Below are 24,339 nucleotides of genomic sequence, written 5' to 3' on the forward strand. Positions count from 1 at the left end.
GGGCCCAGCTTAAAGGATGTGCCCGGCAGTTTCTAGCAAAGTGGCCACAGAGAACCAGCAGAGAACCTTCCTTGATGGAAAAATAAATAAATAAAACAAGGGCAAAACAGGGAAGCAGAACCAGTGGGGCGGAGCCTGGATCCGAGCATGCCCAAAGCCAGGCACTCCTGGGGTCTGTCACACAGTGGGGAAGTGCCCCCTTCTGCCTCAGCTAGTTGACATTGAGTGTCTGTCACTTGAAAGCAAAAGGGCTATCACTAAAGCGCAACTAGAAACGTGTCTGTTTCTTAGGAAACTCTTCCCGCCATCCACTCGGGGACAGGTGTTTCCTGAGCCAGGTTCCAGTTAATGTTGCCTAAGTCACCCTCAAACTGAGGAGGCACGAAATACTCATAGTATCACGTTTGTGGATTCTCTGGGTCGAGAACCTGGGAGGAGCCTGGCTGTGCAGCGTTGACTCAGGGACTTGCCCGTGGTGGCAGTCGGATGTGGCTGGAGCTGCTGCCATCTGGAGACCTCACTGGGCGCAGGATCTGCTCGCCTGGTGGCTGACCCACAAGGCTGAGAAGCTGTGCTGGCTTTTGGCCAGGGTCCCTGTCCCCTAAAAGGGCTGCCCGAGCTCTCCCACAAGGTCCATGGCTTCCCAGCCCCCCAGCAGGAAGCGCAGTGCCTTTATGACCTGGCCTGAGAGGTCACACGTCACCACTCACTCTGGTCACATTCCATGTATCACGCAGGGCCAGCCCTGACTCAGTGAGGGAGAGGCCCATGCACAGGGTAGTGTGGGTCGCGGGGTCACCTTGAGGCTGGCCAGCTATCGCCTCCAGGGACTGGAAGCACGGCCTCGCCCACTCAGTCACTGTGCCCCTTCCTCAGGGTCGCTCTGGCTCAGGACGGGGGAGTCCTGCCATCGAGGACCTGTGCTGCAGAGTCCGGCCTCGCACTTCCACGGTCCGGAAGCGACGCTGGAGGAGCTTCAGCTTCTGGGACGCAGCCTCCACGCAGGCCAGCCAGCGTCACCGTGCCCCGACTGGCTTCCTGACAGCCGCGCCCACATCTCCTGCACACGACATTCCTTTTCTGAACCTCGGGACTGTCCCCAGGCCACCTGGCATGGAATTCCTTTGCTCCGTTCCACTTGGCCAGGGAGTAGATGGCAGCGGCTGGAGCTCTGGGCTCAGCTCCCCTCGGTAAATGGGCCGTGAAGAGTGAGGGTAGCGTGGGAAGGAGCCAGCAGCACCCCCGGGACAGGCAGGAGGCCGCGGCGCCTGTGGTGACCCTGACCCGAGGGCCAACGATGGCTCTTCCTCCCTTCACCAACCTTCCTCCCCGGGTGGTCCTGGGAGGTCGGGCCCCAGGCCGCATCCCCCAGCCCAGCCCGCGTGCCATGTCCCCTGGCCCTTCCGCGCCCCCTGCTGGCTGGAGACAGACCCCAACGCCAGGACCTGGGAACCAAGCCCCTCAGGCATCGCCTTGGGGTGGCGCTGCCCCGAGGTGCTTCTGGGGTATCCCCGCTCAGGGGCAGGGTCGTCTTAGGACCTTTCCAACAGGCCAGTGTGCGGCGGGCGTCTGTCGAGAACCCGCTTAGACAGTTATTTAATTCCTCAAGAAGAAGTCTGTCTCACGGGGTGCACCCCGCTCCAGCCCCAGTGAACGGGGTTCCCTTCCCCAGGATCAGAGCTGTCCCGAGAGGGGCAGAGGGCGACGGCAGAGGCCCAGCTTCCAATGCACTCAGAATTGCCACACGGAGATCCGGGCACCAAGGTGACCGCGGCCAGCAACAGGAAAGGCTGCCCTACGTGCTGGCCCCGGGAACTGGAAGGCACGCTGACATTTCCTTGTCTTCCACAAGCGCTTAACCTTTACTCGGCATCAATAAAAAGCCCCATTAACATTTAAAAGGGGTGTTTCTGGGAGTAAGAGTTAAAAACCACTCCAAGAACGGCGACGGGCGACTGTCCCAGGCGGCTCAGCGCACCTCCCCGTGGTGAGCGGGCAAAGCCACAGAAAACCCAGGCGCCCCGCGCCAGGCAGCAGCAGAGCCCTGTGGTGGCCCTGAGAGCCAGGGACCCACCTGCTTTTCCTCTGCGCCCTGCCCTCCAGACTCAGCTCCAGCACCCACCCAGGAGCGCGCTGGGCCCGCAGGTGGGCACCCTCCGCTCCGAGCCCCCTCCGCTCGCTGCACCGCCCTGTCCTGGGCTGCCCGTCTCACCGAAGCCGAGCCTGCGCCAGGAAGGCAGGGATCCAGCACGCCCTGTCCTCTCCACGCCTGCGTGGTGCAGTCGGCACTGGGTGGACAGGTGCGTTCCCTCTGCAGGAGCCGAGTGGCACGTGCCCGGGCAGGGCCGAGCACGGGACAGCACATCTGCACCCGGCGGCTCTGACAGCACCGCACACATCCGCCTTGAATGGCCGAAAGCGTGCAGCTTTTTAAAACAGTTTGTCACTGACATGACGCTTGGAAGGCTTTGCACAGAGTTTTGTCTTTCTGGCTTCTCTAGAAAATGAACGCATGCTACCCAGGACGGCAGTGAGCTCCCTGCAGATGGGAGGGCCTTCCCCAGCCACGCCTGCTGTCCCCAGGCCTCAGGCCCCTCCCAATTCACCCAGGACGCATCCCAGTCCGTGACCCCAGCATATGCCAAAGTCACCAAGAACCACACCCGAGACGGGCTACAACACAGATGAACGGGCGGTTTATTGACTTTCACCTCCTAATCGATGCTCCCGGTGGCGGGCGCAGGCGGCTGTGGTCCAGCAGGCTCTCAGTGCAAGGGGATTCGGGCAGAGGACAGACCAGAGGCACCTTCATCCTGCACCAGACGCCACGTGTACTGGGACTCTTCCTGCAAATGACGCTCAAGACTAAGAGTCACGTCCTCACGCCAGCACAGCTTAAATACGTCTTTGACAAAAATAATAATAATAAATTATCTTCAACTCAGAAAATAAATTGTGTTCAGCAGAGTGACAGGAGGGTCCATTCATTGCATTGCACCACGAGGCCACACGAAGGGAGGAGGGGACCACCATGATGGGGCCGGGCGGCGTGGCGAGGCTGGTCGATGCTCCCCGGGGACGGCAGCGGCCTCTGCTCCTCACGTCCGCCGCGTCTTCTGTTTCTTGGCCTGTCTCTTCACGTCCTCGGGGCCACTGTTGTCAGAGGCTGCCTGGCCCAGTGCTCGGACTCCCTGCAGCCGGCTGGTCAACTGCAGCAGCAAGGGAATGAGCTGGAAGGGAGCAGGGAGATGCAGGAGCTGCCGCCCGGAGGTGCTGGCCTCCCACCCGGCCCTCCCACCCGGCACGGCCAGCACCGCGAGTTCATGGCAGGCAGGCCCTGGCCCCAGAGGGTGGCGGGATGGGCTGGCCTCTCCAGGAGTAAGGACAGGAGGGTCCCTGGGGTTCGTGCCCTAAAGGAGACCGTGGGACCTCAGGCCTTCGGGTCCACCCAGCGGCCACGCCTCCATGTCGCTCCCCCAGGGGCCCCGTGCGCCCGCCATGCCTACCTTGTCATGGTTGTAACCAGCCAGCAGGACCAGCAGCGTCAGCGGCAGGGCGATGAAGGACCCCTGTGCGATGTCCTGCTCAGGCAGCTTCCTCTGCAAGGACACGACACCGCCGCTCGCTGACGCCCTCACTCACCCACCATCCGGGCCACCGAGGACGCCAGGTCTCCACCTCGCCATCCGGGGAGACCGAGGCCACACGGGCCAGTCTGACTCATCCTCTGCGTGCAAACCCTCAGGCCTCGCCTCTGAAACTCCCGCCCAGGGCCAGGACGGACTCCTTTCCTCTGAGTGTCCACGACCCAAGAAGAGGAGGGGATGCAGGGGCAGGGCCCTCAGCCCAGAAGCAAGTGGCTCTCGCGGAGGGAGTCCACGCTGCCCACGGGGTTCGTCTCAGAGGGCGTGTGGAGAACGCCGCTCCAGACGCAGGGCAGGGGATGCGCACGCTGGCCCAGGGACCGACCCCAGCGAGGACGCGAGTGGAGGTGGCTGCTCTGCCCCAGCAGCCACTCCCTCCTTCCTCCCAGGTCTCACCCGGGCCATGAGAACAGGGCCACTTCACGGCCTCCCTGCAGCACACGGGCAGAAGTGACCGGAGCCACACCCTGGTGTCCCTGAAGACCTGCTGGCAGGTGGCCAGTGACCACCCGGAGAAGAGCAAGGTGCGGGCCCGACTCCACCCAGGACCACGCGCCCCGTGCTGCTGCCCGCGCTGATTGGAGACGCCCTGCAGGTCAGGCTCCACAACACCCAGTGAGACAGGTGGACTCCGGGAACCTCAGCCACGTGCAGACAGCAGAGCCCGAGCAGCGGGCCTCGCCCGCCGGGGCCCAGGAGACCACGACGGCCTCCACAGCCACACCCGACACCCAGGCACCCCGCACACGGCGAGTGGCCCACACAGCACCCCCACACGGCAGGCTGACGCCAGCCCCTGACAAGCAGGGGCAGCAGAGCGTGGATCCCGTCACTTTACCTGCTCACGTGACAAACAGATGTGACCCACGGGAGCCCCCTTGTGGATCCTCCTGACCTCTACGGCAGAGTCCCCGAGGACGAGGGGCTAGAGGAGGGCACTTCCCGTGGGGGGAAGGACGGCCGCTCACACCGGGAGGACAAGGGCGGGCTCCCCCAGGCCTGCAGCCCCTCGCTTCTCGACGTCCACAGAGGTGAACGGCACAGGCGTGACTCGGGATGAGCCGAGAGCGGGGAGCAGGCCTGGGGTAGTCGGCTGGGTTCCAGGCCAGGCCTCACCTAGGACTGCGGGCCGCCCCTGTCCCCAGACACCACAGCCACCTCCTGCAGGACCCGCTGAGATCCCACTGCACGGCCCTCTGGCCAGATGCCAGGGACGGGCGCCCCAACACGCTCGTGGGACTCGCCTCTCAAAGGGATCCCCTCGCTGCTGAGCAGCCGGGGAGCTAAGGCTTGGATGTGCCTGTCCCTGATCCCATGGGGAAGCCTAATCCCCAGAGTGACAGTGACCAGACTGGGCGTCACCCCTTCTGGGGACATAATTACGTCACGAGGGCAGAGCCTTCGTGGAGGGGCCGGCGCCCTTCTACAAGAGGCTGGGGGGAGCTTGTTCACCCCTCTGCCAACTGAGGACCTGCTGGGAAGCACCATTTATGAGGCAGAGAACAGCCCTCAGCAGACACTGAACCTGCCGGCATCTGGATCTTGAACTTCCCAGTCTCTAGAACCCTGAGGAATCGATGTTCGTTGCTGATTACCAAGGCTAAGGTATTTTGTTTTACCTGTTTAATGGACTAAGGATATGGTATGTCCACGAAAAGGAATACCATGCGGCTGTGAAAAATGAATAGAGACTACCTAAATCTATTGTTCCACATATAACTGCCCTTAAAAAGATAATAAAAATCCCCACTCTTCCCACTGAAGAGACCTAAGAAACACCGACCAACACAGCAGTTGTGAAGCTGGAGTATGGTTTCCCGTGGACTCCTGGCTCCACTCTCCCCCCTACCAAGCTCAGCATCAGCAGTCCTGAGGTCAGGCCCTGGAATCTGTTTTCACTGTCACTGATGTGACTTTCTATCTCCGGGTGATTCTGACACCACGCCTGGAGAATCCTGATCTAAACAACCTCAGGAAGGCGAGACGGGTGCCTGTTCTACCTGCTTGCTGTTCAGTCTGCAGGGTGCAGGGTCTAGTGGGGCCCGTGCTGCGGTGGCTGACCAGCCGAGTGGCGTCTTCTGATCTCAGGCACTGGGACCACCTGTCCGGCCTGGTCTTCCCCTGGCAAGTCAGTGGTCAAGCACACCTATTGACCCTGTTGTCCTGTATCTCTGGGGGCACTTCTGTGCTCCTCTGTCCTCTATTTTCTGCAAGCGACAGCTGGTTCTAGAGGGTGGAGTGGGCCAGGTACCAGGCGCCTCCTGATGGAGGAGCATGGGCCAGCCTCTCCCCGAGTCCTCCTGAGCCCTTGCCCGGAACGCCACATACACTCTCCGCCATCACGTTTCCCAGCAGCAGGTTTCAGTGCTGGGAAAAGCAGAAAGTCATCTGGGGAAATCCAGAACCCAGAACCCAGGGGGAGAGCAGCTCAGGGCCAGGACGGTCAACAACTGCCCCAACCCACAGCCAGGAGCTTAGGCTGGGAAGTCCGTCCCCTCCTGCCACGCATGAACTGCTCCCCAAGTCCCCTCCTCCTCACCGTAGGGTTGAAAATCAGGGTGATGTGCTTGTGGTAGCCCACGGCGGTGAAGGAGACTTGCGGCAGGACGTAGTCGTACTGGGACCTGGGCAGCGTGGAGTCCAGGAGCACGACGTAGTGCTGTACACACAAGGGTGGTTTTGGTGAATGACAGTTCTGCAAAGCCAACCAAGCCTAACGCCCGTCCTACAGCTGTGACGTAAAGGACCCCCGAGTCTGCACGCCCACACCAAGGCTGCTGACTTCAGCACTGTGACCCTGCAGACTGCTCCAACAGTGACAGTCCCCAGTGTCTCTGAACCGTGTCTTCTGATAAGGTACTTTTTATGAGTAATTTCAACTTCCACAATTAGAGTCCTTTGAGGATCTGACTTTGTGAAACACAGAAGCCATCACGAGCCAGTTCTGATGAGGGAAGGAAGGTGACCAAATGGAGGGAGACGGGATCAGCCAAGCGGAGGCCACTGCCCAGGGTGACGCTGAGTGGCTTATAAGCCCGCATTCTAGAAACACAGCTCTGGAATTGTCCAGAGACACCAAGCCCCGTGGGCCAAGCCAACCAGCAGCTGGGCGCTGTGCCCGTCAGGCCCACCTCTGCGCTCTGCTCTCACCACGGGAAGGCCGGGGTCAGCAGCCCTTTCTCTGGACAAGGAGACTGAGCCTGAGCAGGCTAAGAGCAGCCCACGCAGGGCCACTCCTGGTCAGCAGCCCGCGGGCTCCGAACCTGGGAGAGGCCTGACCCCAGGGCCCAGGTGTCTCCACGCTGCTGTGGAAGGCAACTATATCCAAAGGTACCACCACCTGGAGACGTGGCAAGGGAACCCCAAATTCCACGATAGACTCTTCTGTTAGTTCCAACAGAGGAAGGCCCAAAGAGTCGGGAGAGGTGGACTCCCACCACAGAGGACAACAGACACCACTGGCCCAAGCCCAGCAGGGAGAACCAGAGCCTTCGCAAAGTTCGCTCCCAGTACACCAGCGACAACCATCAGCTCCATCCAAGTAGAGCTGATAATAAACACTGTCATGATCAGTAGGCGACGTCCAAGATGATGGCTACAAGCTGCTCAGTTCTGGGGTGCAAGATGGTCGTCCAGATCCACAAAACCCAAAGGACACCACAGAAGTGGGACCTAAGGTAGTCTAAATGAGACGGTGCGAGATGCTTGATAAACTGTCAACTACAAAAGAGTTCTGGGGACTGGGCTGTGGCTCAGTGGCAGAGCGCTTGCCTAGCACGCATGCGCCCTGGGTCCATTCCTAACACTGCAAACAAAAAGAATTCTGAAAATAGCAAAAGAAGCACGTCTATCAGTGGATTTCTCAGTACAAACCTGGCGGCCAAGGCAGAATGAGAAAATGTGTCCAGAGCACAGAGAGTAAAGCGTGCCCCACTTCAGGGCCCTGGTTAGGCCAACTAGGGCTTGTTCCCGTATTACGGACGGGCTACTGGGCAATCAGTTATAACCATGTTGTAAAAGACTTAATGATGGGGAACGAATTTATATTCTACTCTTCACTGAAAAGCACAGATTACAAAACAACGTACCAGCAGTCCCAGGTTTGAATTATCACAATAAATATATTTTTTATTGCACTGAGCACACTGAAAAGAGACCCAAAGGACACCAAGCAACGCGTCAGCAGTGGTCATTTCTGCATGATGGGACTTTGTCAGATTTTTTTCCTCTTTTTTAAAATCTGCTATGAACATGCATTGTTTTTGTAAGGAGAAAAACAGTTAATTAAGAAACAGCAATCCCGGCAGAGCCCGGCCTCCGACTGAGCGTGCTCCTGCAGAGCAGCACAGGGGACAGCGAGCGATCCCCAGCCTGACCACAGAGCTGTGCGGGCGGGAGCTTACCTCGCCGTCTCTGAGCAGGGGCGGGAAGTGGAAGAAGAGGGACTGGCCCAGGGACACCGTCTGGATCGGGTTGTCGAGGTTCTCGCTCTTGTAAAGCTTCACCTGGGAGCAGGGTGAGCAGGCCGAGTTGAGAAACTGAGGCGTGAGGAACACGTCACTTGTCCTCAGACGGCGCCTCTCCAGGAAGCGGGGCCTCGCAAACGTGGATGCTGACAAACCGGCCCTCCCCTCCCGACGGGCTCAGCGCCTGTCCCAGTCGGAGGCTCCAGGTCCGTGCCACCACAGAAAAGTGAGGCTCTAGACTAGGTCACCTGGCCATGGCTCAAAATAGCAGTCACGGGGGTCATGATGGTAATCAAAGGAACCGCCACGCATCTGTGGAACACCTACAGTGAGCCAGGCACCCACGGGCACTTCACAAACATCAGGCAAGCCTGAGACAAGACACGTCACTGCCCTGCGAAGGAGCTGTCACCCGAGGCCACTCAACGTGGGCAAGCCTGGGTCCTGCCCACCTTGGGCCGCTGCCGTGTCACATGACCCAGCTCCACTGAGTGGCTCTCCAGGCTTTGTCCCCACCAGCCTGTGCAATGGGACACGAGGAGGAGGAAGGCCCAGTCCTGGCTGACGTCAAAGGCTGCCTGCGGCAGGGATGCCAGAGACGGCCGCCGAGAGCTCACCGGCACCCCTCCCAGCACACACGTCACAGGGCTTCCTGGGACAGAAGTCACAGCTAGAGGGCCGCGGTTAAGACCACACATGCCTTCTGTGTTTCAGGAATTTAAAACTTAGGTGATTTCAGATCACTAAACCCCCAGCTTCTTCCAGAAAACCAGGAGGTGATGCCCAGGCTGGGCTGCAATTCCAACATGGCAAGGAGTGGGGGCACAGGAGCAGTGCCCACACTGCCACCCTCCCGCACAGGCCAGCTCCCGGGTCTCCTCAGAGCGTGACACCCCCTGTGGCCACGGGCACCCTGGCCACGCCCCCAGCTGCACCCAGCAGCAGTGGCTCGGGCCTCTGAGTGAGCCACCGGGCATTCACTGTGGTCCCCTGAGGGCTCTTCCTTAGCCACAGACAGTCAGCTTAGCTGCGCTGAGTCCCGGCTCCTGGTTTTGCAGAGGAGGAACCGAGGCGCACAGGAAGGAAGGGCCTGGCCGAGGTGGCAAGACTGCTCAACCAGGGACCAGAAGAACCGACCCCTGGCCTGCAGCCGCTGCCCAGAGCAGAGATTAGGGTCACGGCCCTGCACCTGAGACCACTCCCCTGGGGACCCCAGACCGTTCTCTGCAGCCACGGACCTCATCGCGACCCTCCCAGGGGGCAGGGTCACTCCCAACGCGCCTGTGAGGGCAGGGTCCTGGGTCCAGACCGCGACCCTCAGCAGCAGCGGGAGCCGCAGCCCGACTGCCTCCTCCCTCTGCTCAGAGGGCCCTGCCTCAGACGGGAGAAGCCGGACGTACCCACAATGTGGGAAGGTACTCAGAGGAGGTGATCACGTTTCCACTTAGGTCGAACTGGTTAATCTGCCGGAAAACTATGATGTTCACGTCATCGATGTCGTTGTTGCCGACCTAGGGGAGAGGGCTGCGCTGAGGCACTGCCGACACCGCCAGGGGCGCCCCACGCCCAAGGTCACGCGGGCAGACGACCCCGCCTGGCCCACAGGCACCGTGTCTGATGGGCACAGTGCTCCTCTCCTAAGTTTTCTTTACCCGCCATCGTCTTCCGCGCAGCCAGAGTTCCCGCCTTCTCTGAATAGGGAGCAAGCCGGGGGAGCAGGGCGGAGCCGCAGCGCCTGGCCGGCTCCCCTCCCGCCGCTCAGCCGCAGCCCACGCAAGGCACCAGAGCAGAGGCAGACGCTGCCAGGCACCTTGGTGTGCGACGAGCCATCTGACTGCTGAAAATGCCCGGCATGAGCCAGCCACGCCTCAAAACACCCTAAGCGACCTGGCGCCAGGGCACACACCTGGAGTCCCAGCTGCCCAGGAGGCTGAGGCAGGAGGAGCACAGGTCAAGGCCAGCCCGGGCAGGTCAGTGAGACCCTGTCTCAAATCAGTTCTTTCAAAGAGGACGCAGCTCCATGGTGGAGGGCTGGCCCTGGGTTCCACCCCCAGTGCTGAAGGGCCCGACCCTCCCTCCCAATCTTCATGCCTAACTGCTACCTAAATGAAGCCACCAAGCAGCAGTTCCCCTTGTCCCACCCCGGCCCTCCCATCTGCCCAGTGAGGGTGCTCAAGGAAAGCGCTGCTTAGGGAAGAGCCGGGGCTGCCCTCCGGGGACAGATTTAAAGTCGTGACCTTGAACACCAATGACTTGGCCCACCACGCTGCAGGGGGAGGCCCCCGAATCTGAGAAGCCTGGTGGCCCTGCGGCCAGTCAAGCCCACGTCCTCTCTTCCCTCCCCAATTGAGATGCTGCCTCCACCTCTCCCTGCTGAGACCCTCCCCAGGCCGAGCGTCATCAGCCCTTGCTGGGCAGCAGGGAGCGAGGGGCAAGGGCTCACATCCCCTCGACGCAGGGCAGCAGCACGGCTCAGTCAAGACCCCACGTCCTGCTGCCCGTGAGCAGGACACTACAGAGAGGTCCTGGGTTGGGCCTTAGCGTCCCCACCAGACAAAAGGCACTAGGGACTTTGGACCAGGGAGGCGACCAGCCAGGTCGCGGGCAGTGTGCGTCCTCACCTGGATGACCCGATGGTGGGGCAGCGCCCGCTCGATGTGGTCATTGCCTTCGGCCTTGAGCTGCACGTGGAACACACACCCCGGCTGCAAGGACATCTCAGTCACCCGCTGGAAGAACGGCCACCCCGCCCGGCTCCACATCCACCCGCACACTCCGACCCTCGCCTCCCCACCTCTGGCCTGTCCACCTTCGCAGGACTTCCTTTACAAAGCCCGCTGGTCGCCCGTCCTGATGCCCTCTGCCCCGGCTCGGTCCACCTCCTTCCACCCGAGGAGGAGGAGCTGGCTCCTCGTTTCACCCCTCAAGCACCCAGGCTCCTGTGCTTCTGGAACCATGCTGGCCACACGGCCCCAGCCCTCCTGGGCACACACCCCAGGGCACGTTTCCAATGACCCCCAAAGGCTCAGGGCAGATATGATCCCTAGGAGGTAGGACTTGAGGCTTTTTCCTCTTCTAAGTTTTCTTGCTTATGCTTTCTATTCTGCTGCTCAGATTTATAGGCCACGTTTACCAAAAAAGGTGTTATTCCAAAAACTAAAAACACCGATTTCTGACCACCACAGTGTGGCAGACCCAGCACTCATCTGAAACCCAGGGTCAAGGTCACGGGCACCTAGATGCACCTAAGAAGGGGCTGTCAGCTTTAAACCAGCACGGAGAAGGGACAACAGGGCTCCAGCTGCCTAACATCAGGCACTCGACCCTCTACCCGTGGCTGGTGGTGCAGGACGGGGCTCTTGGTGGGCCAGCCAGGGCCGCTTCCCCTGGGGGCTCTGGGCGGCCTCCCTTCTGGGGTCTTGCTCTTTTCTTCACGATGCCTGAATGCTAGAGTGGGCACATGGACTCACAGAGACAATAACTCATTTAAGACACACCCACTAAGAACAATCACCTATGACGGCCAACAGAGCCGTGCCCAGTGGGGATGGCAGCTCCGGGGTGGCTCCACACAGCCATCCCACGTGCACCTCAGAGGGGAAGAGACCAAGGAGCCGTTCTTGGAGAAAAAGAGACACTGGCGCTGAGGCTGGGTCGGGCGGCCCCAGCTCTCCCCCTATGGCGCCTGGGCCTGCCACACTCCCAACAGGGCAGCCGTGCTGATCCTGACCAGCCCATTGCAGTCTCGGGGCTTTGCCCAGCCTCTGGCGACACCATCTAATGTGCAGTTTCTCCCCCAGGAGGTCCTGATGGGCACTGAGCAACGAGGTCACATCAACCCATCAACCAAGGGCCAGGTGCTCCTCCTACCCAGAGTCGAAGTTGCTAGGTGGCCCCAGCTGGCCACCAAAGGGAAGTTCAGCTCCAAAACTGACATGACACAGGCCAAAGGGCAGTCCTTGAGGACAGTGGCCTGGCTCTGGGAAGGTGGACGCTGCCACCAGGGGCACCCCTAAGAACACTGAAGAGCCCTGATGATGGACGAGCAAGGGAGTAGCCGGGGCGGCAGATATAATGGAAATCGACTGCAGTGGGAAGAAACCACGTGCAGTTCCAATCAGGTGTGCTACGTCTGAGACCCAGGAAGAGGACACGGCTGGGCAAGCTGCACGTGGGAGGAACCAGGAGGGCCCACAGCCCCGCAGCTCTCCTGCAACCAGGGTGAGGTGACCAGGAAGGCAGGGCTTGGCCAGGGCGGGGCCCAGCCAGGGGACCACAGGCTGCAGGCCCTGCTCCCGTCCTGAGGAGAGCCCTGGTGGGCACGGCCTGCAGGAGGCCATTCACGGGTTCAAGGGCAGACACTTCGCTCCAGCGTGCTGACCCTCAGCCAGGAGGGAGGCGCCGTTCACACCCTCACCTCACGTGTGACCAAACAGCAAGCCCCTGGGGGTCTTCCACATAACCTCAGTGTCTGCTGAGTGAGCAACGAACAGGTGAGCAAGTGCAGACCGAGGAACCGGCAGAGAGACCTCCTCAGCCAGCACGGCAACCCCGCAGCCGGGACCAGCGAGCCGCTCGTCTGGCCCACGAGGGAAATGGCGGGGTTTTCCTTCCTTTATCATGAATATCTAAAAAACCAGTTTTACAGGGAAACTGGATTTCTGACTTCTCTTCTTAAGACTGCAGCCATCTGGCAACAGCCTGTCTCCCCAGTGCTGCGGGAGCTGGAGCTGAGCGCTGGGTTGCCCGCTTCACCTGGGCCAGCCCCTCCCCATCCTCACCGCTCCCTGCCGGGCACCCGGTCACCCTCGGCCACTCACACTTTTCTTCTGGCCCGTGAACCTTTGGCCTGACACACACCAAGCTGCTCAATGCCAGCCAGAGTCCACGCCACACCCGGGCTCTCAGAGCCTCTCTGCCACGAGCCCCAGCCGGTGTGCTGGCCAGGTGAAGAGCACACTGTCACTCAAGCTCCGACCGGGGGGCTCCAGGCCTCCCCCGTCCTCCAGAGGCCCGGAGGCGCCAGGAGACAGCGGGACGCAGCGAGGGAAACCCGCTCACCAGCAAGCCCCGCAGCCTGAACTTCCCCTCTTCGTCCGTCACAGTGTCCTCTCCGTACATGCTGCAGTCCTTCTGCCCCACGGCTTCCACCGCCACGCCCTGTTCTGGCTCTCCATTCAGAGATGTCACTGTGCCATAGCAACTGTGTGACGGCAGAAAAAGCAGAACACGTTCTGAACACACGAAGGACCACAGGCGGCACGGGACTGCTCGGAGGGGAACCGCCCGTGACCCGTCTGCCTCCTGCCCCCAGGACGGGCTGCACCCATATCCCTTCTCGTCCACCCGAGGGATGCTCTGGAAAATCAACTCGAAAAAGCTAGGCTTTGTGGCATTCCTGCTGATCTTCATTTAAACATTAGAGCACTCAGTGGGAAAATAACTGGAGAACGACCCCCATGTGTCCCTCAACCCGCTCCTGATCACCTCCTCCACGCTCAGGTGTGAACAGTGTGCACGGCGAGCACGCGCCTGCCATCCCGCTGCACCTAGTGAGCGTCTGTCTACCTGGAGCCTTCACGTAAACTACCTCTGCAAGTTTTCAGAAAAACCGGACATGACGGCTGCCCCCGGAGGGGATCTCGGGTGGCCAGGAGCCAAGGTCAGTAAGAGGGAAACTCCACGCTGTTGACCCTTCAACACCTGAAGCGATGCTCACGGAAATGCATTTCCCTTTTTTAAAATTTAATCGAGTTTAAAACTTTAAAAATTAAACTTTCCAGCGACCAATATGCTTTCTCAGGCCTCAGGATGGGCAGTGGTCACAGACCACCACACTGAGCCGTCCGAAGGGGCAGCCCTAACCGACCTTCATCCCACCTCCCGATCACAGCAGCAGGAGCGGGTGTCGCGGCGCCGGCAGAGGCAGGAGGGAGGCCCTACCTGTAGGCGGTGCGGTACCCGGTGATGGTGATCTTCAGGTTCTGCCCCTCCTGCACCTCGATCATCTGCGAGGACGGCTCAAAGCGGAACTCCTTCATCATGGGCTTGAAGTAGTACTGGCCAGGGCTCTGCAGGGACAAGCACAGACAGCCCGCTGCCACGGGGAAGGGCACAAGGCCTGGGGACCCGAAGGATGCCGAGGGCCCGGGGCTCCCAGGCAGGAGGCAGAGATGGAGACCGCTGCCCTCACGGACAGTCGCGGTGGCCACCGGCAACCACAGCGGCTATCCCCAGGGGCCTTCAACACTGTGAGGGGAAGATCCAGAGAGACAAGCAACTGGCTTCACAGGACTCAGCAAGTCAGCAGCAGAGGGAGGACCTGAGGCCGGGACCTGCCAGGTGTCCCGCTGCCTGCCTGGCTCCCAAGTCACTTCATTCCCGTGGCTGATGGAAGATGCCACTAACAGGCACCTCCTGAATCCCCACCAGCCAGGACCCTGGGTCCGTCTCAACTGAAACCTGGTGTCCTCCCCCAGCGGAACGGGCTTGGTACAGAAATGCAGGCTAACCACCCAGCAAGACCAGATGGCAGCAGCAGGATCCTGCGGTAAAGCAGAGGGCGCCTGGGAGAAACCACCAGGGCCAGGGCAATTAATCACACGGCCTGGTGACAAGTGGGTGACCAGAAAACAGGGAGGAGGAGGAGGGAACAGCGACCAGCAACACCACGTTCCAGGAAGGGAGTTCCCCTCGAGCTGCGGTCCCAAGACCCCGAAGCCCCTCCACGCAGCTCCCCAGCTCACGCCGTCAAGCAACCCCTGGCCAGGTTCGGGCCCGGCGCCCCTGGGGAAGAGAGGCAGGCCACCCCCCAGGAGGACACGTTACCAGGTTGGAGAAGGTCAGGATGCCATTGTCCTGAGTCAAGAGGTTGGAACGAAACACGCCACCGCTGAGCGACAGGAGCACCCCGGGGAGGGGCTGGTCGTCTTCAGCTCTGATCTGGGGAAGAGAAGGGGCACCCGGTCGAGCCCGTTCAGCCGAGATGACATACCTCCCGGGAGGAGGTGGCGGCCACAGGGCGGGTCTGCCCCGTCTCCAGGGTAACTAACAGGAAAGGGCACGTCACCTCAAGTCCTCAGGTGTGCTGACCCTGGCCTGGCTTCCCCTCTGCTGGCCACACTCTGCCTGGCCACTTCCTGCCCACAGCCCCAGTGCTGACCCACTGTCCTGTGTCTGCCACGCCCTGGAAGCAGCTTCGGTGTTACCTCGAAGCTCACTCCGGCCAGGGCGTAGGCCTTGAAGTCCCCTATGGTCCCCTCCACCGCAGTCAGCACGTAGCCCTCCTTCTGTGAGGTCACCGTGTACTCCAGGTCACTGTGCAGGGGGCCAACGCTGCAGGGAGGAAGGCGAGACCATGGGGCCGGTCCCGGCTCCCACCCCTGGAGCAGCACCGCCTGCCCGGGAAGTGGCCAGCTTTTTGGGGCTCCGGGGCTCCGGGGCTCCCGAGGGCGCCTCCCACCTGTAGGCTCCTTTGTCGTCGGTGAAGACGGTGATCAGGGGCGAGCTGGCCCCCTTCTCACTGATGACGATCTCGACCCCCTCCAGCTCCGGGTGGATCTGGCCTTCTAGGAACAAGCCCGCCTTCCCGTGGATCTCGATCAGCCTCCCTGGGCAGCTTTCTAGACGGGGAAGAAACAAGTCCACGGACAGGACGGACTTGCAGCGGGAGGGGAGCCGCTCAGTCAGGGGTTCCCATGAAAGAAGGGCCTGGAACTGGGGCATCAGACACGAGGTGCTCACTCTGAATGGCGTCCGTGCCCAGCTGCCCGGGCCTGTGGGCGGACCTCAGGGCGGCACGTCACTGCTACCTGCCCCGCTTCCCACAGGCCACAGACAAGGGGGAAGCCTCCACGGCCGCAGACGAGGCCGGGCGGCTCCCCGGACCCCGCGCTCCAGCCCACTCGCCCTGAGCACCAGCAAACGGCCACCACGTAACAGGCCAGAAGGCCAGGAGAACGCGTGGGCGTCGCAGCTACCGCAGTCACTTGCCCCCGAAGACCTCCCACCACTGTCAGAGGACAGCCCAGGAGCAGGCGGGACGCAGGGCGCAGCCTGCACTGTAGCAGCGGGTGGTTTAGCTCCTCACTTGCCACCCCATCGCCATGGCAGCCGCAGGTTCGGAGACCGAGTTCTGCAGGAATCCCCCCGCCCCCCGCCCAGGGGCTGGGGCTCAGGTCACCGCAGCAGCAGCAGCACACACAAGACCCACTTCCACGCCGGGAGACGCACCTCCGCTGACGAGCGCTTCCATGGAAGGCGGGTAGAAGAGCAGCTCTTTGGACGAGGGCGTGACGGTGATCCTCTCTCCAGACCTAGGAGGGGGAGCACCTGAGTTCGGCCATGCCTCGGGACAGAGGTGACGCAGAGGACGCAGAGGATGCAACAGCCCTCACCTGGCCCAGTAGGAGAAGTCGTAGGAGAAGGGGCCCTGCAGCTCGTCCACCAGCTCCTGCCCCGGGGGCCGGGCCCTCCCCTCCCCGCCCTCGTCCTGGCCGTTCTTCTCCCTCTCCTGCCGGCGGGTCTCGATCTCCGCCAGCTGCTGCTCCCTCCGCAGCTCCTGCGCAGACTTCAGAGGGCCTAGGACCAAGGCTGGCTCGCTGTCGATGGAGGACCTGGAGGAGGGGCGGGGGGGCTGTGGGGACCTGCCCTTCTGCCAGTGGGGCCGTTGAGTAAAACGCAGGACCACACCACAGGGCAAAGGTGGCGCACAAACACAATGATCCAAAGAAGTCAGGTGAACCTGGCGGTGTGGTGGAGAGGTGCCAGCGCAGCAGGGCTGCAATCAAGCACCCTTGACCTCGATGGCCAGACAAAGGGCCGTGGGTCTCCACACTCCTCTGTGTCGGTGAACCACGTGCTGGAGAGCCAGGCTACTCCAGGGCAGGGGTCCCGGCCCTCAGGAGACAGGCAGGTCCCCCACCCAGGGCATCCGCGTGAGGGGGAGGGGAGACAAGCACAGAACAGCAGCGGTGTGCGCAGGGGGAGCGCAAGGCGGCAGAGGGCGGGCAGGGCCCTGGGAGGGTCTGCAGGCGCAGGCCAGGTCTTCTGACCAGGGGCAGGAGAGCGCGAGCCCCGGCTCTCAGGCAAGGGCACAGCAGCAAGGTTCCCGAGGGCAAGTTCACTCGGACGCTCCAGGGACAGCAAGGAGCCCAGTGAAACCGGGGCAGAGGGACCCATAAGAAGCCCAGACCAGGCAGAGGGTCGGAGGCCACAGGCGTCCGACTGCCCCATGGGGTGGTGCCAGCCGTGGGCTCTACTCTGGGAGGGACGGAAGCTGTGGGGGATCTAAGAAGAGGGAGGGTGTGACCTGCACCAAGAGAGCCACTTGGGCTACTGCAGGGACAACAGGCTGTCACCAGGCAGCAGCTGAACGGGAGATAGACAGAGAGCTGCCATGGTGAGCAGGCAAGTGACCAGTGATCTGACCACAGTGCGACCATAAAACTTCAGAAAGGGACTAGATGGCAGCTATATTTTGATTTTATGAAAAGCCCGGGTTTGCAGAATATGGCCGGATGGGGTCCGAGGGAAAGGGTGAAGGAACAGCCCGCGGGACAACAGCCGCCCGCGTGGGGGAGACTGCAAGCAGGCCTGCAGGGCAGCCACTTGTGGTCCGGCTGGACCCTGTGAGCCTGGGATCCCCAGAAGGGGCCGGCAGGCGGGTCCAGCGGAGGACAAGCCCACAACACCAAGACCCTCCTGAAGGACCCAGAGGCAGGGTGGGGAAGCCCAGGGGAGGTACCGAGTGCCGGCTGGGGAGAGCAGGGTCTGGTACCTGTTTACACCTCCCAAGCAGGAAAACCACAGGAGGCCAGTGCCAGGCGTGACACCCCAGCCCCCCCCACAGCCTGGCTGGCCCTTCAGTCCCCTCAGCAGAAACCACGGTTTCCCCCAGCTCTTGTCCCTCCCCGAACCTCGTCCTGACACAGCCTCACCTGTGACCTGTCCCCTGCTCCCCACTTGGCTGTGTGGGGCCCTCACGTGGACCCTGCTCAGCTGGCCCCGCCCTTAGGCCACTTCTGTCCATTTGCTCAGCAACAGGGCTCCTCTTTCAAACAAAAGGCCACCTTCCACTGTAACGTGGCAGTGGTGTCCATGGGACAAGACCAATGGCCCCTACCAGCCACCCTCCTGGACACCCCAGCCCCAGGGTCAACCCCAAAGCACTGAGGGCAGCTGGAGTCTGTAGTTCCCAGCAGCCTCCCGGGGGGAGGGGCTGTGGCCATGAAGACTCCCGACTGTTAGCAGCCATGGAGGGACGACAGGTGGCGGCCAAAAAGACAGCCTGCACTAGAGCAAAGCCGGCGAGTCCCTCGGCGCCTGTTCTATCTGACAGACAGCCATACTGCCCAGACTCCCACTTCCTGAGAGAAGTAGGGTCTCAGGAAACCTCATCACACTGCACGAATTCCACTCAGGTGGCCCTCACACGGACGCGACCTCGGTGAGGCTACCTTTCCGGCACCTTCTCCCTTGTGACCCTCTTCGTACCAGGTGCCATCTCTAATTCCAAAGCTTCCAAGAAAAGGTCTAAAGAAAATCTGGCAATGTCTGAATTTGCTAAAACACTTGAGACACAAAGAATGAGACCTGGAGACTGTTTTCCCTTAGCAAAGAAGCATAAAGAGTTCAAAGAGAATTTAAGATAGGGAATCGGGCTGTCAGAGGCTCTTCCTCACCCACAGCTAATTCCTGATTCATAAAGGAAGGGATCCGCTGCTGGGAATGTGTGGTTGTCATGCGAGAGGGGCACGGCCCTTTGTATGTCCGCCCAGAGAGGAGAAGCCAAGAGTAGCTCTCTGTACCTATTAGAGAACCCCAGGCGCCCCGGCACCGTCCACTCCACCCAGCGAGGAATGTGCGTCTTACTTGATAGTCACAGTGACATCCATCATTTTGTCAGTGGTGATAGTTCCAAGGACATGGTGGCGAATGGCTGTCAACGTCAAGATACTGGGTGAAGACCTATAAATCAGAGAAGCGGAAGAATCCGCTAGCAGCGCTACCTGGTCCTTCTCAGAGGAACACCAGCAGCGCTCGCCACAGCAGCCTCCCCACCGGAAACGCACTGCGTCAAGGGCTCTTCACGGACCTGACAGCTCTGGGAAGCCACCCAGGCCTATGAGGAGTAACTCATCCTGCACTGCAAAGCCTACACTTCTGATTCCCGGTGGGTCCCGCAGTTGTGAAACCCGGCAGACGTGGGCTGGAGAATTCCCAGCGGCGAGGGCTGGGAGCTGACAAGGCTGCGCGCAGACACCTCGCAAGCATGGCCTCCCACGGTGAGCTAGAGTTCTCGGGAAGCAGAGGCTACTTCCACGTGCTCAGTACCACCGTGTCTCATCTAGTGATTCACTTCAATGCCTCACTCGGCCTCTTCCAGAAAGAAAATGGAAGACTGCCTTTTGTTCTCAGAACCAAAGGAAGAGAGCCGATCACCTGCTCTCCTCCATAGAAGGCACGCCACGCCACCAGGCCCCAGCCGAGCTTACGTGTCGTAGGTGTAGAAGGCTTGCTCGAACCGGTGGCAGGAGCGAGGCGTCACCTTGTACACACCTGTGACGGGAATCAGAAGTCGTTTTCAGAGATGGTGTCTACGAGGCTAAGCAGGCCGGGCGCTCGTTCAGAACCCGAGGGCACAGATGTGCCACGGTGGGAGCAGCAGGGAGACAGCACCTCCTGCGGCCAAACACAGCATTGCACCAAGCGCCCAGCCCACCGCATGTCCCACTCGCCAGCACCGGTTTCCCAGTTCCCATGAATGAGGACTCAGTAGTGACCTGTGCAGATCACGCTAACACACACGCGCCCGGGAAGGACACACACACACACGTCTGCTGCAAAGGAGCCCACGGACACTTCTACTTAAGATTCTACTGAAGATCCAGAAGATAACCACACGGAAGCCCTGCAAATACTCCTGAAAGGGAGCAGGGCGAGGGGAAGGCCCAGAAAACCACACGCCATCAGGAAACGCCTCCCGCCCTGAGCCCGCGAGGAGGAACCCTCGGACTGGGCACTTTCACCCTCTGCCAGGGGAACAGCCACGTCAGGAGGAAGCAGAGCACCTGCTCCTCCAGATGGTCATCAGCCAACATCTCCAACACACAAAGCTGAGGGGCTCAAGCCCGCTCTGTCGCCATCGCACGGAGCCCAGGGCAGTGGCAGGAGGGAGAGGTGCCCGGCCCTGTCCCCCGAGCTGTTCTCCATCCAGCGAGCAGCGACAGCACCCCAGCCCAGGCTCCTGCGGGGGCCGTGCAGACACAGAGGCCCGGTCCACCCTGGTGGGCAGCCCGCCTGCAGACAGGCACCGCATTGCCACTCGAGGGCCAACCGGGGTCCACGCGCAAAGGAACGGAAGTGGTGCTGCGTCGGGACGGAGCGAGGGAGGCCCGCACGAGCCCAGGGAGGCAGCGGGGCAGGTGGGCGGGGAGCTCGGGCCAGCGTGCTGTGTGTGGCCGCTGAGAGTCAGGAAGCCACCTGTCCTGTCATCGAGGACCCCCTCAGTAACAGACCCTGGTCACAGGGCGGCAACGTGCCCAGCCTTAGGGTAAATTCATCTGCCCGGCCTCCCTTACAGCCCACAGTGACTGCGCCACGGTTCCAGCGCGGGGCGTAAGGAGGCTTCCTGCAGGAGGGCCTTCCGTGGGAAGGCCTGGCCCATACGCAGCCGCCTTCCTGCCTCCGACACAGGGAAGCCTAAGGCAGAAGGTCCAGGGGCCACAGAACTCAAGACGCCAGCACCAACACCCACCAGAAGCCACCCGTGCCAGTGACGGCGTGCCAGCTCTTCTCACTGAGCCAAGTGAACCCCACTGATGACTGTGGTTCGGATTCTGTCACCTGCAGCCAAAGGCAGTCTAAATGACACACAAAGATACAGCGGCTGGAGTGGAAAGTGGTATTCAGGGGAGGTGACCCAGCAGCTCAAGGTCGAGTTAAGGACTGTGCTCCATCTTGAGAACCAAGAGGAGCCCCTCAACTATTCACTAGGAAAATGCTCTGAAAACCACAGTAAGAAGGGCCTCACGTCCACCAGGACACCTGTGAACCAAAAGGACGGTAAGGTACATTGGCAGGAGCTTGGAAAAACAGGAAGGCGTGTGCACGTGGGGTGGCAGCCACCGAGACCACGTGGCTTCCTCCAAAGCTAGAAACGCAGGATACGATCCAGCAACTCCACTCCAAGGCATCCCAACAAGAAAATCAAGATATGGACACGGCACAAAACCCTGCACAAGGACGTTCGTGCCAACACTGCTCAGAATCGCCAAGAAATGGAAACCACCACGTAGCGCACAGAAGGCGGTAAGCGCCCACACACGGGATGCCATCAGCAAGAGCAGCAAGCCACTGAGCCACGCTACAACAGACGGATCTCAAGACCGCTGTTAAACCAAAGGAACCAAAGCACCTGCTCCGAACGACACCGTTGATGTCAAAGGCCCAGAAAAGACAGATGCACCAGGAGGGGAAAGGAGGGGCTGCCCGGGCTGGGGATGGGGAGAACCACGCACCTTCCCAGGGGTCATAAAAACGCCCCAAACTGGGCTGCAGTGCCGACTGTCCACCTTGGCAAGTGCACTAAAGATCACTGCACTGGGTGTCTCTTTGTTTTTTAAGGTGTTGGGGTTGAACCAGGGGAACTTGGTCCTGAGCTACAGCTCAGCCCTTTTTATTTTTAGGCAGTCTCACCAAGTTGTCCTGGCTGGCCTCAAATTTGAGGTCCTCTGGCCTCAGCCTCCCCAGTAGCTGGGATTACAGGCATGCCCCACCGCACCTGGCAGATCCTACATGTGAAATGGGAAAATTTCTTTTTCTTTCTTTGTCTCCCCCGCAGTGCTGGGGATTAAACTCAGCATTCAGCCACTGAGCCACACCCGCGCCCCTAAACGAGCGAACTGTGTGGCAGGCAAACGGTATCTCAGGAAAGTTAAGAGCAGGAAGCCACTGAAGATTTTAAGCAAGGTGGAAGATGACTCAACCCTAAAAGGGACGCTATGAGGAAAGGTCACTGCCAACGGCATACTGTTTAGTCCTCGTCCCTCGCAAGCTCACGTGTGTAAGTATCTGCTGGCTGTGCATATGTACAGGGAAACCAAGCATGGTTGTGAATTAGCAGTTTGGGGACACGGCCAGGATTCTGAGTGGCTATATGAGCTGTAACAAGTCTCTTGTCCACCCTGCTCTGGTGGTAGTCACCTCTCCAGAGGTGACTACCCCGTCTCCATCAACCTGAGGAGGTGGACCCCAGCAGCTGCTGAAGGGCCTCCAGCTCTTCTACCAAGCCAGCCAGTCCTTCCCCTGGAGCAACCTGCTGATCAGGCTTCACGTGAGACCTGAGAACGGACTCACGAAGCAGTCTCTCAGAGCCACCAAGACCTCTCCAGCTCCTTTGGGAAGGTGACCAGGGCCTTCCGTGGCGGGGCGAGGTCTGAGACACTGAAACCTGATGCAGCAACAGAGCTTCCACTGCCCCTCCCGCTGAGGAGACGAGGAGGCTGCCACATCCTCTAGAATTCTCACTTCACTCAGTTTACCACTTGGTGGCTTCCCAGAACTGGAACGAAATAGCTCAAGAACTGGTCCTGGAAACCTCGGCCCTCGTGACTAGACAGGCTGTGCAGGTTTAATCCCATCAGAAAATTCAAACGGAGCCAGGTGTGGGTCAGGAGGCTAGGGCAGGAGGATCCCAAGCTCAAGGCCAGCGTGGGCAACCTGGCAAGACCCTCACCCACTTCAGCACAATCCCCTTCAGCTCCTCCCCCTGCTGGCCATAAATGCCGCACTCAAAGGACCGAGGGCAGCCTGAGGGCGGCGTGCTCTCCCGTTTGTTTCTAAAGGCGGCCTCTACCCAAGTCAAACCTGAGAACCCAGCAGCATCCTCCAGCACGGCGCCTCCGCAGGGAAGAGACAGAAAGACAGCACTGACCGCGACTGGAAGTGACGGCCGGCTGCACAGGGACCCAACCTAAGGGACGCCGCCTCTGAAGCCGGCCTCAGGGCCTCCTCACTTTCCTGACCGGCAGCACGTCAATCCTGCAGGCTTACCGGGCTTGGACAGGCAGAAGCGGTTGACTCCTTTGGAGAGGTTGTAAATGCCCACGTTCTCAGGTCCATTTCCATCCTGATAGAACTCCTGAGGGACCAGAGCCGGCACGGTGACTCACCAGGGAGATGGAGACACACGATCATTAATACTATTTCTGTTTCCGAGCCAGTCATGTGTCCGGCCCGTTCACCATGAGAGCGGTTGGGTGCCACAGGAAAATTAAAAACCTTCAAAATCTCCCAACAAAACGTGCTCTCTCCACTCAGTCAGCTGTTGTTTACTGACACCTGCTACGTGACAGACAGCAGGCTGGGCCCCGGGAGGCGGTGGCCGGGCTCCCGTTCTCAGGGGGCTCACCTTCTAACTTGGGAAACCAGAACACCAGGATGTCACCAGGTAAATTAGTGACTTCTGGTAGGAAGCAAGAGAGCCAAGAGGAAAAGGAACAGGGAGCAGGGTGAAGGACAAGCCCGTGAGGCTCCCTGCTTGCCATTCCCAGGCCACTGGGCGGGTGACACTGGGGCTGCAGCCTTCGTGATGAGAAAGCAGCAGACTGCAGGCACTTGGGGAAGACGCGGCCCTCCAGAAAGGGACAGCAGGCACAGGGGCCCGGGAGGGACGAGGCTGGGGCGGGACTGCGGAGCCCAGCGCGGTAGGGCCCCGAGGGAGGGGCCCGAGAACGCGCGGAGCGGGGCGCAGGGCCAAGCGAGGCCCCGTTGGCCATCGTGAGGCCACATCAGGGGAAAGGCAAGGCAGGTGGGCACTGATCCACCCTCTCTGCAGTAACGTCTGCTGGGGTCTGCGGCAGTCAGAGCTGCGCTGGGAACACCAGCGACTCTGCAGGGCCTGTCACGGAAGCCATTTAAAGGCCGTTTGCCTCCATCTCTCGACTGAGGCTTGACAATGACATTTGTCACCGATTGATACCAACAAGTTAGGTAAAACTCGGCGTGAACCACGCAGACGCCCCCTTTCCTGGAAGCCACCTGGCAGGCTGCCCGAGGCCAGCGCAGGCCTTCGGGAGGAACAGCTCTGCCTCTGCCCGGGGTCGCCGCCCCGGAGCAGCTGGCTCACTACCCATTAGCAGTGCGCCCCAGAAACCCAAAGACCACGAGGTCCCCACGAGGACCCGAGCAGCCGCCCCAGCCACGGGCTCCCGCGCGCCCGTCACTGA

General features: G+C 60.8%; 1 protein-coding gene across 2 annotated transcripts in view; it reads right to left on the reverse strand.

Annotated features, from left to right (window-relative positions):
- Positions 1 to 2,674: 2,674 nt before the first annotated feature.
- The window catches only part of LOC124970200 (nodal modulator 3), a 46,509-nt gene continuing 24,844 nt past the window's right edge, over positions 2,675 to 24,339 (reverse strand). Inside the window, exons 16-31 of one of the 2 annotated variants that reach the window (XM_047533371.1) lie at positions 23,165 to 23,252; positions 19,606 to 19,669; positions 18,983 to 19,078; positions 16,507 to 16,725; positions 16,343 to 16,425; positions 15,573 to 15,732; positions 15,319 to 15,445; positions 14,939 to 15,052; positions 14,054 to 14,181; positions 13,172 to 13,313; positions 10,732 to 10,815; positions 9,511 to 9,621; positions 8,048 to 8,149; positions 6,184 to 6,303; positions 3,507 to 3,599; positions 2,675 to 3,209 (exon numbers count right to left, since the gene is read on the reverse strand). In XM_047533371.1, coding sequence (XP_047389327.1) covers positions 3,099 to 3,209; positions 3,507 to 3,599; positions 6,184 to 6,303; positions 8,048 to 8,149; positions 9,511 to 9,621; positions 10,732 to 10,815; positions 13,172 to 13,313; positions 14,054 to 14,181; positions 14,939 to 15,052; positions 15,319 to 15,445; positions 15,573 to 15,732; positions 16,343 to 16,425; positions 16,507 to 16,725; positions 18,983 to 19,078; positions 19,606 to 19,669; positions 23,165 to 23,252 — 1,842 coding nt within the window. In that variant the 3' untranslated portion in view covers positions 2,675 to 3,098. Of the gene's footprint in view, positions 3,231 to 3,506; positions 3,600 to 6,183; positions 6,304 to 8,047; positions 8,150 to 9,510; positions 9,622 to 10,731; positions 10,816 to 13,171; positions 13,314 to 14,053; positions 14,182 to 14,938; positions 15,053 to 15,318; positions 15,446 to 15,572; positions 15,733 to 16,342; positions 16,426 to 16,506; positions 16,726 to 18,982; positions 19,079 to 19,605; positions 19,670 to 23,164; positions 23,253 to 24,339 lie in introns of both variants that reach the window. The other variant, XM_047533370.1, reaches the window with a different exon arrangement.

This window comes from Sciurus carolinensis, chromosome 18 (genome assembly GCF_902686445.1).
Source record: "Sciurus carolinensis chromosome 18, mSciCar1.2, whole genome shotgun sequence".
Taxonomy (NCBI): Eukaryota; Metazoa; Chordata; class Mammalia; order Rodentia; family Sciuridae; genus Sciurus; species Sciurus carolinensis.